General features: G+C 43.7%; 1 protein-coding gene across 5 annotated transcripts in view; it reads right to left on the bottom strand.

The window, feature by feature from the left end:
• ATP13A3 (ATPase 13A3) overlaps window positions 1-11,472 on the bottom strand; it is a 57,254-nt gene extending 45,782 nt beyond the window's left edge. For 2 of the 5 annotated variants that reach the window (XM_030279891.4, XM_072933235.1), the window contains exons 1-2: window positions 11,300-11,472; window positions 10,094-10,147 (exon numbers count right to left, since the gene is read on the bottom strand). In XM_030279891.4, the coding sequence (XP_030135751.3) occupies window positions 10,094-10,131 (38 nt within the window). In that variant the 5' untranslated portion in view covers window positions 10,132-10,147; window positions 11,300-11,472. Of the gene's footprint in view, window positions 1-9,180; window positions 9,250-10,093; window positions 10,148-10,391; window positions 11,079-11,259 lie in introns of those variants that run through there. The other 3 variants (XM_072933234.1, XM_030279892.4, XM_030279893.4) reach the window with 3 other exon arrangements.
• Window positions 11,473-12,701: the final 1,229 nt, after the last annotated feature.

The following is a 12,701-nucleotide window of genomic DNA, read 5'->3' as shown; positions in this document are numbered from 1 at the left end:
TCATCTGCAAGGAGACCATCAAGCACAACTAGACTAATCACAAGAGATGAACTTTCCTCTAAAGTTTAGACATTTAACTTTTGTTTCCTCAGAAGCACATATAGTGGCATACTATGACCACAGCAGTCATGCTCATCGTAAGCAAGCAATTGGTTTTCACTCCTTTCCCATCCTAATTATGACTTAGTACCTTTCACTGCTTTCAGCAAAGCCTTCTCAGACAAACCAGCAGTACTTCTTCAGTTTCCTAAAGTCAAAATGCAAAAAAATTCCTAAGTTCAACTGTGTAACTACTAAAAGTACACAAGCGTATATTCCAGAATAACAGAATGTACTAATTGTAACTAATGTCTAAAAATGTATTCTGTAAGAAAAGCTATACATTAAACCAGGGGGTTCTACTGTTTACTGAAAGCACAATTTTTTAAAATAGTCATAAAAAATTGAGACCATGTCTGAAGTATGTGGCACATTCACTTAACTTAGATCTGAAACACTTCAAGGAAAAAGCTCTCGTGTGCAAACAACTTGTCAATCAATAGAAATACTGTGCATTACAGAAACTGTTAAAACTCTATCATAACAACACTAAATATTAATGTTAAAAGACTGTATTAAAGAATTAAATTTAACTTAAGATGTCATATATGACAATTTATTTGTTTTGATCTCAAATTACAGTAACTGAAATAATTAACAGAAAAATCTGCAAACAAGTTCCATTCCAAGATTGAACTGCTGTACAGGACAATTTTTTATGCACAGAAATTTATAGAACCTGACAGCTTAACTCCTGAAAATTATTAATTTACCCTCAGAACTACCATATGAGGCAAGATAAAAAAATCAAGGGGGAAAAGTTGCACTCTGTTTCCATGAAAAGAAGTTTGACAAAGACAAGAAGAGAACAGACATACAGGACATTTAACATTTAACATGTAACATTTAACTCCATGCCTCCATGCCTGTAATGTAAACCTTGGCCCACATCCATCTAGCTACTATGTCCCAATCATTCAGAACAGTCCTACAAACCCAGAGTAGCTTCAGAGACTTAGTAAACAGTTGTATTTCAGAGAAGGACTTCTATAATCCATGAAATTAAATTAACTCCCCACATCCTACTACAATCAATTTCATCATTGCCTTAAATAGCTCTGTTTAAATGACACTATTCAGTGCTTCTGTGCCCCTTGGGAATGACTTCCTCATCATCAGCAGTGGGAGACATCTCCACTGTATAATGGAAAAAGACTGCAAAATCTGACAAGGGATATCCCTTCAACTGCTGCAGTCTTCTCAGTCCTAATGACCATAAGCAAAGTTCTTGAATCTTGCTTCTCCCATAATTAATGGGTTTTGCTTATCAATCCATTTATAGTTAACTTTTATCCTGAATGCTTAACTTAAGGGAAAAATTCTGCCTTAACATATCTTATCTAGAGTAACATTTTTATCTCTGTTTGAAATACCTTTAAAACTTTTCTTTCTTTCCTAGCCATAAAAATTTTTAACAGTATTAACAGGTGCAACTGTATCCATCTTCTCAGCTGTGAGGAGGAAAGTTTCCTTAAAAGCAAGATTGAAATGTTTCAAGTAAGTGAAGTGTATCAAGGAGCGCTTTTTCCTCCAGCACTGACCTCACTAACTGAAATATCACCACCATCTAGCCAAATATTCAGAAGTAGCCTCTTCCCAGATAGCTCTAGTCCAGATGCTTGACCCAGCTTTCCCCCTTCAGCCTTGCTTTTTCATAAATGTTAGGTGAAAACAGAGGTCAGCTTCCTAAAGCACCACTGAGGACTGCCACAATTTCACTTACATTAAATGCCCAAGTAGCATTAACTCCATACTCTGTGTCAGTGCCAGGGAAGAACAGAGAGCAGGGATGAAGGCTAATAGAGCAACAAAACAATGGGCCAGAAAGGTCAGATCAAATGTGCATTTTCCCTGCAGTCAAGGAGACAGCAGAGGGAGTCACTTAACGATGATTCCCAGCACACAATCTCCAGTCCCAGGGACTTGTAGTTGAAGAGTTTCGGGAGCCAAATACTCTACCATCTTATTTATTACTAAGTGGATTTTTCTGGGGTTTTAAAGATTATTTTGGGGCATATTTTAAGCTTGCCAACATCTTGCAAAGAACTCCTAAATTCACAGAGGATTCATTCCGCCCGTATTTTGATCCTCACTCTATTAGCTTTATGAACATACACTTTAGTTTCTCCTTGCCTATAGCAATCAGAAAAGCAAACTGCCAAACAACTACTTCATCTGAATATAAGCAAAATAATCAAAAATGTTTTGAGAAAGACTGAAGCTCTGGACATACGTTATTTCTATGGGACATTAAGAAAGGAATCAACCACCAGCTACTATGTTTTTACTATCTTTCAGGCTAATGTTATATGTATCAAGATCTTTTTCACAGCTGTGTAAACTATCACACTTTCAAAATTGAAAAACACTAACCTAGCTAAAATCAAGTTAGTAACCAAAGAACGAGGATGTTCTCCAATAGAGGGACACATAGATATATACCACGCTTTTCAGGAATCCAGCAAAGGTAAGCTGGGAGGATAGAGCAAAGCACCACACAGATGATTCACCATAAAATACTGCCCCACAAACTTAGCAAACTGTCTGGGTATAGCATAATGTCTGTACTACCAAAAATTAGTCTCCAAAGTAAATGACCTTTACAAAAGGTGAACTACTTCCATTAAGCTAGGCCAACAAATAGTATTTTCTGAGAGTGCGCACCAAAATATTCTCAACCCAAAACATTCTTCCTCTTCTCTCCCTCTCATCAACCAGCACTACTGTCTTGACTATAAGGCTGCATGAGTTCTGCTACCACACCCATCAATGGTACATACAAGTGTTATCACACTTCAACTACACAGACAATTCTGGCATTTAAGATACTATTTCTTCACGGACATTTATGCCAACAGAGGATGACAGGAAGCAGGAAACTGAGACTACACATTTGTTCCAAATGCAAGGTGCAGACTACACTAATTCCACTAATTCAAAATACTCTGCTCTGAAACCAGAGGCATTTCTATGACCCGTTCCAGCAATGGACTTATGTGGAACAGCATCTCCAGCAGAGACAGCTGCTATTTAACACACCAGATAGTCACTACTGAAACGACCATGGGATAAGAACTGGGGTTACAAATGCAACCAGCATACCAGTACCAGCTTAAGGTATAAAAGTCCTCCTAATACATGCTCAGTATGCAATTATGCCAACAGTCTCCCTACTTAAAAAAACTTGTATCACTGTGGGGAAGGGATTTTGCTGGGTAATGGCAAAGGTGGCAGAAGGAAGAGTGCTATAAGAACAACTCCATCTGCACGCTATTGAGTATGGACTGTCAGGCTGACAAGACCGTAAGTTACTTTCCATTGTGCTCTCACCCTACAAAAGGTATGCAAATTGTGTGTTCTTATTTTTGCCTGTTCATTACTGAAGTTATTTCTGCTGGAGAAGACAAGTTCATAAAAAACCGCAAATTATATTGGTATCAAAAATTAAAATTTGTAGATTAACTAAGAAAAATTAAGAAGTTAGGAGCACAAGACTTTCAACCAACTTAGACTGCACAATGATGGTTCTCCAAGTGCTCCAGTTCACTTAGACACATTACATCTGCCTCTGCTCCAGACACATGCCCTTCATCACAGGTTGATCTTACCCAAGCAGTAGAAAGCCATCACAACAGCACAACCGTAACACAGCAGAAGCTGTGTTTCATCCATACACTGTTGACATTTGAAGTCTGGATGTCTGAACTGGACTCAACACCATTACCCCCTACCACAACACAAGTCTTCAATATTGCCAGTATTAAGGTTAATTAGGCTGCCTCTAGCAATAAAGCATAGCTACAATGCAGGAAAATAATGTCAGGACTCTCTCTCAAAGCACTACTTAAGGTTTTGAGGTCCTCACTAAATGGATGAGCTGAAGACAGGGTTAATCTAAAGAATACAGTCTGCAAGACTGCACATTTGACAGCCCTTTTATGTTCCTGTTTGAATTACCAGTTGGACTGAAAAGAACTTTTTGCTGGCTTGTCAGATCTGGAGTACTGCTCCAGTGACAGAAGCACCACTTTCAGACAGCAGCACCCTCAGCCAAAGACCACTCAAACCAGTGGAACAACCCTTTGAATTCACTGGACGTTGGATCAAGCCATCACAACTTACTGACAACAGCAGATATGTTAAGAACCCTCCATGCCTGTATGACAAAAATAGATCTGCTGTTTGAGAAACAGAGGTAAGAAAAATTACCCCTCTGTTCAGAGAAAAAAAAACTCTAGCCAACAGTAATAGGACTTTTCAGGAAACGAACCTGCACCCAAAAGTTAAACAGTTCAATAAATATTATTACAGGGTAAAGGTAAAGTCAGGCAGGTAATGCAACTCAAGTGTACAATCTCCCCACTGGAGGCCAACCATTATCCCTGTCACTGACCTTTCAGCTACTGCTCTCTACTAAATGCAGCCTCCAGAAAATAAGCTCTTGCTATTGTTGATGTGAAACACCATAGCAGATCTTAAGGGCAGAGTTCCTGAGGGGAACTGTACTTTTCTTCTATGATTTGGAGACATGATATGGCAGCAAAATGTATAGGATTATATGGAATGTTTTCACACAGTTTTCATAGTTACATTACAAATCAATTGCTGAAACACAAGGATTAGCTGGATCCTTTGTTTTGCCACGCAGTCTACTGCAGACAATCAAAGGTGATAATAACAGTGCATAAAAACATTTATATATAAAATAGCATGGCTATACTTGCAGCTGGACTTTCCACTTTGCAATGGGCCCATCCTCATCTAGGCTCCCTGTAGTGGTGAATATAACACACTAGGGGAACTGCAAAGAGATCCTTGTCAAAGCCAAAGGTGACCTTTGTAACTATGGATGAGAAACATTGTAAGATTATCACCTGAAGCTAAAGCAGTAATCTGAAAGCTACCAAGACTACTAAAATTAATGGAAATTCATCAGTGCTCTAGGTTTAACTCACACAGAAATTGCTAACATGCAGTACCTCCACCAAGGATGTTTAGAACATCCTTACAGCACAAGAAACCTCACTCCATTTGCAGGAGGCAGCACACAGGAGAAGAAAGTAATCCAAAACACTGTATGTTTCCAGATACAAGCACCACAGCTCTAGCCATCCAAACCTGTACAAGATCTACACTTACATGACACGACCAAGAGATTGACAAAAATAATCCTGTCTGTTTCTCCTCACTGGCTCAAACTTGACATCAACGAAAACTAGAATCTTATAAAATGAGATGAAAGGGACAGTAATAGTGAGTTTAGTCTATTCTCCAACCTAAACCATGTTCCATTCTTTCTAAACAGACAAACTTGTTCTTCATGACCACAAGTAAAGACTTCTTAAAGTTCTATGTTAACTCTGAGAAATGTTGAAAACTTAATTGGTGTTTTCTGTGATGAAAGTTAATCCCACTTCAAACTGTTCATCATGGCCACTGAAAATAGCATCTCCTTCTTACAAATCTTTCAAATACTTGAAATCTCTTACATTCCCCCTAAACTCCTCATCTCTTGCCAAAATAATTTGGATTTTCTTCCACATCTATGAAGTTGTTTCCTTGAACTCTGATTACTCTCATTTCTCTATTCTGAACTCCTTCCAAGTGGTCCAAATTCTTCTTCAATCTTGGCACCCAAAACAGATGCTGTCTGCACAGACTGTACATCAACAGCAAATAAAGCCAATGGATTTAAACTTTACATCTCTCAGACAATACTGCTGTTTAAACATCCCAGTAAGATATTTGCCTTTTCTGCAAAACAGCATGACACTGACTCATGTTCAACTTGTGATCCAGTACACCCCCAGGTCCTTTTTCTAGTAGCTAACCAGTTAATCTTCACCCTGCATTTCAACAGCTGAAATTCCTGCCTAAGTGCAGTACCTGCATTTGTCCCTATTGAATGTTGAGCTATTTTTTCAGGTTATTTTGAACTCTCATCATGTCCTCCTAAACAGTCCCTGAGAATTTAATAAGCACATTTAATCAGCCAGCTGACTAATATTTTCATTAAAGGCCAGGACCCAGGACAGAATCCTTCAACATAACTTCTCATTTTAACACTGAATTGTTAATTACAGTTCTCCAGATAGGATCATCTACCCCTAGATCATGCCTCCATTTACTTATGAGGCCATTAAAATGAGGAAAACATTTTTAAAACAACCAATTCAGGAGACTAAACCTCCATGGCTTCTGCTATAGCCACTGAGCCTTCTACTCTGCAGTAAAAAGGTATCAAGATTTCAGACACCATTACTTTTTCCACAAATCAGTTCATGCTGCTGTATCTTCCAAGTACTTGAAAATAGAATGTTTGCTTATTTATCTCAACTGATGGAAAAAAACTGGGACAAACTCAACTGTCAGACTGTCACTTATCTTCCTTGTCTCTTCTCCTTTGTAGCTGTCTGAAGACTCATCCTTTGCCATCTTCTAGTACTTCTGAGTAGCTCTAGGTAATACTTTTGAGCTGTTTTGAGAATTGTACAGTGAAACTTATCAGGGGCAGTTGGCACAGAAACATCCAGCGGAAGTACACTGTAGTGTGAAATACTACCTTGTCAAAAATATTCCTAAGATTAAGCACCTGCGTGACACTATGTGAAAGACAAGCAAAACAGGCACTGAGCCCTTCAAATGTTCTGCACATCCTGCAGACACATGCACTCCCCACCAAATCAAGTGAGGCACTTCCCAATCTTCCTACTACTACTTCCCTACTTCATTTCCCAATCTTCCTACTACTTTTGTAGGTAGATGACTTTTACGTCTCTTGCTACTTGCCATTCCATTTGCACTGCAGCCTTGGTGATATCTGCCCCTACTAGTCTTTCTCACATTCTTCACAATGTGACTCAATTTCACATTCTACATAGATTTTCTTCTTGCATCCCAAGTCAGTTAAGCTGCTCTTACTACTGTTTCTCAAAAGCCTTCAGCCATTGCCATTTATCACCTTTCATTTTGACATCTTCTAGCTAGAATAAAATCTGAAGGAGCTGCCATTTTTGTTACTGCATATACCCTCTAAACTGAAAATATCACTGCCATATAAATTTGCTAAAGGTCAAAAAAGAGAGTTGTGTATTTTGACTTTGAAGGATGATCTTTTAGTCTTAAATACCACATAAAAAATCTCAATCCAACTAAAAAGTAATGGACTTGCTACCAGTTCTACTACCACATCCAAAGGGCCGTTTTAAGATGAACAATGCCATGTCACAATTCTAATAAAGCAGAACCATAAAAAAAGGGCTAAATTCGTTCAAATGAAAACCACACAATGAAAAAATGAAAACACAGAATGAATGCAAATGCAGCTAATTCTACTAAATTTGATAGGATTATGAAACTGATTGACACTGCACCACTTCAGAGGAATCAGCAGGATTCCACAGCCAGGGAGACCCCTTCCCAATCCCAACCCCCCACAGCACTCCATGAAGATGCTGCAGAAAATATACATTTTAGAAAAGGGGCAGCAAACCACAGAACTTCAGCTTTTTGTGCAGATCACATCCATAGCTCCTGAACAGAAATTGTAAATCACCCATCCTTTTTTATTTAAGCCTACTTTTCAGCTACCAAAATTTAAAGTTTACAGTCTTATTTCAATCAGGAATAAAGGTGTCAGACTTGAAGCTACAATACAGCTACAGTTTACTACAAAATGAACCTTTGTTCTCTGCTATGCAGATTATTTAACAAAGGAAGCAGCTTTTTTATGAATGAAAACTATTTTTAGGTCATTGTGTAACAGCGAAAGGGCAACACTTAAGCATTACTGTTATTTAAAACATTTTTTTCAATGTTTTATTGTGAAATTAGGATTTTTGAACTAGGATTTCTCTTGTATGCACTTTCTCATGCTAATCATAACCATATCCAAACACCAGTCAGAATGTTGGGAGGTTTTTTGCAACTGCAAGTCCACAAAAACTACTTATCTGCATAACAACATGACTCCAGACCCAAAGGAGGTTTGACCATAGTAGATGCCATGCTGTGGAGGCCAGTAATTCCTGCCCAAAAAAATCTAAACTTAAATACAAGCTCTGTTCTCCAAGGCAATTCTTGCACATTGAAAAGATGAGCCTGAACACAAATGGAAGAACCACCTATGTTCACATTATATTGATAAGGTTTGGGCACTGAGTAAATTAAATCTAAGGAAACACTTTCTTTCTAATTTCCAAAACTCAAGAATTTTAGAAGATATAACTAAAAGACTTTGTTTCACAAGGCAATAAAGAATGACACATCTTCTCTCCATGCCAGCTACCATCAGGCTCTGTCCTGGGGTGACTTTATGATGCTGGTATCCATCATCTGTCTACCACACACATTAAATAAGGAAGGTGTTACAACCATACTCCCTAGTCTGCAGTTGAAGATGCTTGAGCACAGCACTCAATAGAGACATTAATCATAACAGAAGTAATAATTTCTACAACAGACCTTGGACAAGCTAAGTCAAAGTAATCCCCTGATGCAGATTTCTTTTGTTTACAGAAATAAAGCAAACACTATGTGAAGGTTTCCAGAAAAAGGAACAAGGATGCAATGGTCAAAATGCTTGATGAAAACCTGACCTTTCAATGTCAGTTCCCAGCTCTACTACTGATTTCCTCTATGACCTGGACACTCCACTTGGACCTGGGTCCAATATAAAGGTATTTTACTTCCACAGAATAAGCAGAATTTGTCTTCATCCCACAGAAAATCAACATCTTGGTAGCTGTTTTGTACTCCACACAGAAAACAGTAGGACAGTACCTCCTCAGGGCAAATGATAAAATATAATCTGAGGGTTCCATGTCAATACATAAATTTATTTCCTTCTTTTTAAATCATTTATTAGCAAAATAGTTTGTCTGATGCGCCATGCCTGTCACATGGCACAGAAGCAGAAGAGGACTGAATCACAAAGTTTCTCAATCACTCAGGCATCATGATGCAACTTCCCTTCCTGCTAGGCAGCCCCCACGCTCCCTTGCAGGCACTGTGAGCTTCCTGACCAGGCAGCTGGGACCTTTCACCCCCCTCTCTCCAGGTTAGGGATGAATTAGTGCCCACCAATGCCATGAGGTGTCCTCCACAGACTAGGAAGAAATGAAAAACAAATACAGGAACAGATGCCTGATCCTAGAAAACAACGAACAAAAAATTTAAGTGGAGAGAGCAAAACATGCTCAAAGTCTAGACAGCACTACAGGAAGACACCAAGCAGAGCTTGGAACAGCCCCACTGCTCCTGGGAGGTATTTGGGAAGGCAGCAGCTGCTGTCCAGCAGCTCTGCTCAGACCCCTTTCACTGCTTACACCTCCTTGTGTCACTGACAGTCAGCCTTGGGCAAAACCAAAGTTAACACAAAGATCTCTCTTACTCATTTTTGAAGCATTTTAAAAACTGATAACCTTAGAGCACATCAGTTTTTCACAGCTGGCCTAGGTGCTCACACTGGAACATTCAATGTAGCCAGAAGCCACAATTCTTTCCCACACGTGACTACACCAACAATAGATGACATTTTTGTTCCACTAAGTCATGTTAATCATACATTTCTTAGAAAGGTTAGATCAGTACTAATCAATTTCCAAGTCAATTGTACAGTTCAAAGTTTACACAGCATATTTTCTTTAAACTTTGTGAAACTGTACTTGTAATTAGCCAACAAGAAAAAGCAGCTAACAAAAGCAGCAGTACATAGCCATCAGTGTCATGCCAAACACCAAGACAAACATTTCCTCAGTATATGTGTAATAAAGATAAACTGCTGTCGCTCATGACACTGATACAGGAACATTAAGTTTATGAGGACCACACTTACACTGTAAATTTTAAATAATGCCAAAAAAGCTGTTTCTCACAAGATCAAGAAAATCAGTATTCTAAAGGATGTGATAACATTGCACAAAATTTTAAGAAAAGGTAGAAGTAGCAATTCTTTCAAACATGACGGAACTGATGGCTGAAAAATATTGCTAACCTGTCTGAAGAGCCAGTGTGTGGACAAATCTCATACATACAACAGCTGAGTCACCTACAACAAAAAAAAAAAAAGTCAGAGTAATGAATAGGCTAAATGAAACATGATCTTGATTGCCCTTACTAAGAAAACACCATACAATTGCAGTGAGTGCATACTGCAAAGAAAACACATTAACGAATTTTAACTCGGCAAGCTCAGAGGAGGAAGCAGTCAGCCAGCGTGGCCAGACAACTATCAGCACTCATGTTAGAACAGTTTAGAGTAAACCATCTCCCACTGCTGGAGGCTATGCTACCTCAGCTTCCTGAAGGCTCCAAAAGTCTCTTCCAACTACAGCACCTGCAGGGATAGGCTGATCCCAGCAGGCAAGCCAGAGCACTGATGGTAGCAGCAAGCTTTCAGAGCCAATAGTGTAGATACCCAAGTTTATCTTCACCTTCGGTATCAATTCTGCCATGGGTCTCAGTGTTTAATTCACCCAGTAGCTGTTTATCCCTGAGCAGGCATAGCGGGCCTCCTCTCAGGGATGACGCAGTGGCTGTCAGAGCGCTCGCAGTGCGAGATCCCCGGCTCAGCAGCTCAGCTGCTGGAAAAGTGCTCCACAGCCTTTGTCAGCAGCAGGAGAACGCACTGACTCATGTGCTGAAAAAGGGATGAGCCGCACTGAGTCCTGGGCTGCCAAAGTTTCTCTTCGGCACACGATCACCAGCATTCCCCACCGACCCCGCCACTGCAGAGCACGCTGACGTGTGCCCAGGCGGCGGAACGCGCGCCGCTCGGTAACCGGGACCGCGGGCAGAACTGGGGCCGGGCTCGGAGGACGGAGGGAGCCGCACGGGAGAGCCGCCCGAGCTGCCGAGGGGCCCCGCCAGCCCGGGGTGGCCCTGGGCAGGGCGGGGGGCGGCCTGGCCCGCGGGCGGGCGCCGCACGTGTCCGGACACCGGCGGCCGCCGCACGCCCGCGCTGCCGGCCGCGCGCCCAGCCCCGGACCCGCTCCGCGGCACCGGCCCCGCCAGAGCGCCCGCGCCGTGCGGGCCGCCCCGCGGGGGCTGCCGCGGGCGGCGGAGCGGCCGGCACGGCTGGAGGGCGCTGCGGGCGGCCGTGCCGCGCCCGGCGCGGCGGAGACCGCGGGCGCCGCTGGAGGCCCGCGGACCCTCCCTCACCTGCCGGGCCGTGCCGTACCGTGCCCGCAGCCCCACTCACCGGCGGCCTCAGCGCAGCCCCATCGCCGGCGGGGCGGGCGCGGGACCGGCGCGGGACCGGCGCTCCCCCCCCCACCCCGCCCGCCGCGCGCGGCTGCCTCGCGAGGCGCGAGCGGGTCGGCCGCCAACCGGCTGCACGCGCCGGCCGCGCTGGGCGGGGCGGGGCGGGGCGGCCGCGGAAGTGACGGCGGCGCGGCACGCGCCCGCCCCGCCCCGCGCCGGAAGAGCGGGGGTCGCGCGGGGCCGGGGGCGGGGCAGGGGGGCGGGGCCTCGCCGGGAGGGGCGGGGCGGGGGCGGGGCAGCACCGGGGGAGGGGGGGGGGACATGGATGGGGGACATGGCATTGGGGATATGTATGGGGGACATGGATAAGGGGACATGGCTGTGGGGATATGGATGGGGAACATGGATGTGGGGATATGGATGTGGGACATGGCTATAGGGAGCATGGATGGGGGGATATGGATGTGGGGATATGGAGGGGGGACATGGCTGTGGAAGACGTGGATGTGGGGAGGTGGATATGGGGCATTCATCCGTGGCGGGACAAGGATGCGGGGAGACATGGATATGGGGTACATGGCTGTCTGGGGACATGGCTATGTGGGGCTCTGTGGGGCAGGACAAGGGGTCCTCTTGGGACAGGGCTGGCAGTGGGTGTTGGGCTGCAGGACCCCACCTCAGGGTGGGAGCCGGGGTCCCCAGGCCTCGTGTGCTGGCCGTGGGGTGTCCTGCAGGCACTGGAGGCTGGGTGTTGCCCCTAAAAGCTACACAGCAGACATCTCTGTGGAGTCAGGTCCAGTGTTACCTCCAGTCCTCCATTGTTACAGGATGGGGAACAGCACCGGGCCAAGAGCTTTGTTGGTGATTTGGCTCCATCCAGCCCTGGTGAACATTGCCAGGCAAGCGAGGCGCCAGATGAGCAGCCCTGCACATCTCAGTGTGACCACTGGGTACGGTAGGCAGAGGTGAGAGAGGCTGGGGATCACCTCAGGGCAATCCCTGTAAGGCACAAGTGCCCTGGGGCTCTGCTGAGGCCTCCATCGCAGACCCCAGCTCAGGTGCTGGACACAACCCCAGCCCCACAGTGGGTCACTCAGCTCTTCCTCTCCGCCTGACAGAAGTGACAGGAGATGTTTCCTATTGTCCTGTCTACACCTGCTTTTAATAACCCTTTCCTGCTTCTGCACTGCAAACCATTTGGAGGATTTGTAAGCCACAATAGGATCTATATTTATTTTCACATACTACTTTTTCCAGTAGTTCTTCTCCACTGCAGATGAAGGGAGCCATTGATTGTTACATCTCATTGCATGCAACCCCAGCAGTGACTGAACAGGGGTTACATCCATCTGGCAGAACAGCACATCACCCCAGCACCACTCTGGGCTTCCTGTGACAGC

The sequence above is a fragment of the Taeniopygia guttata genome, chromosome 9, assembly GCF_048771995.1.
Source record: "Taeniopygia guttata chromosome 9, bTaeGut7.mat, whole genome shotgun sequence".
Classification (NCBI taxonomy): Eukaryota; Metazoa; Chordata; class Aves; order Passeriformes; family Estrildidae; genus Taeniopygia; species Taeniopygia guttata.
Note: the sequence above shows the minus strand (reverse complement) of the source record. Positions and strands in the feature narration are given on the sequence as shown.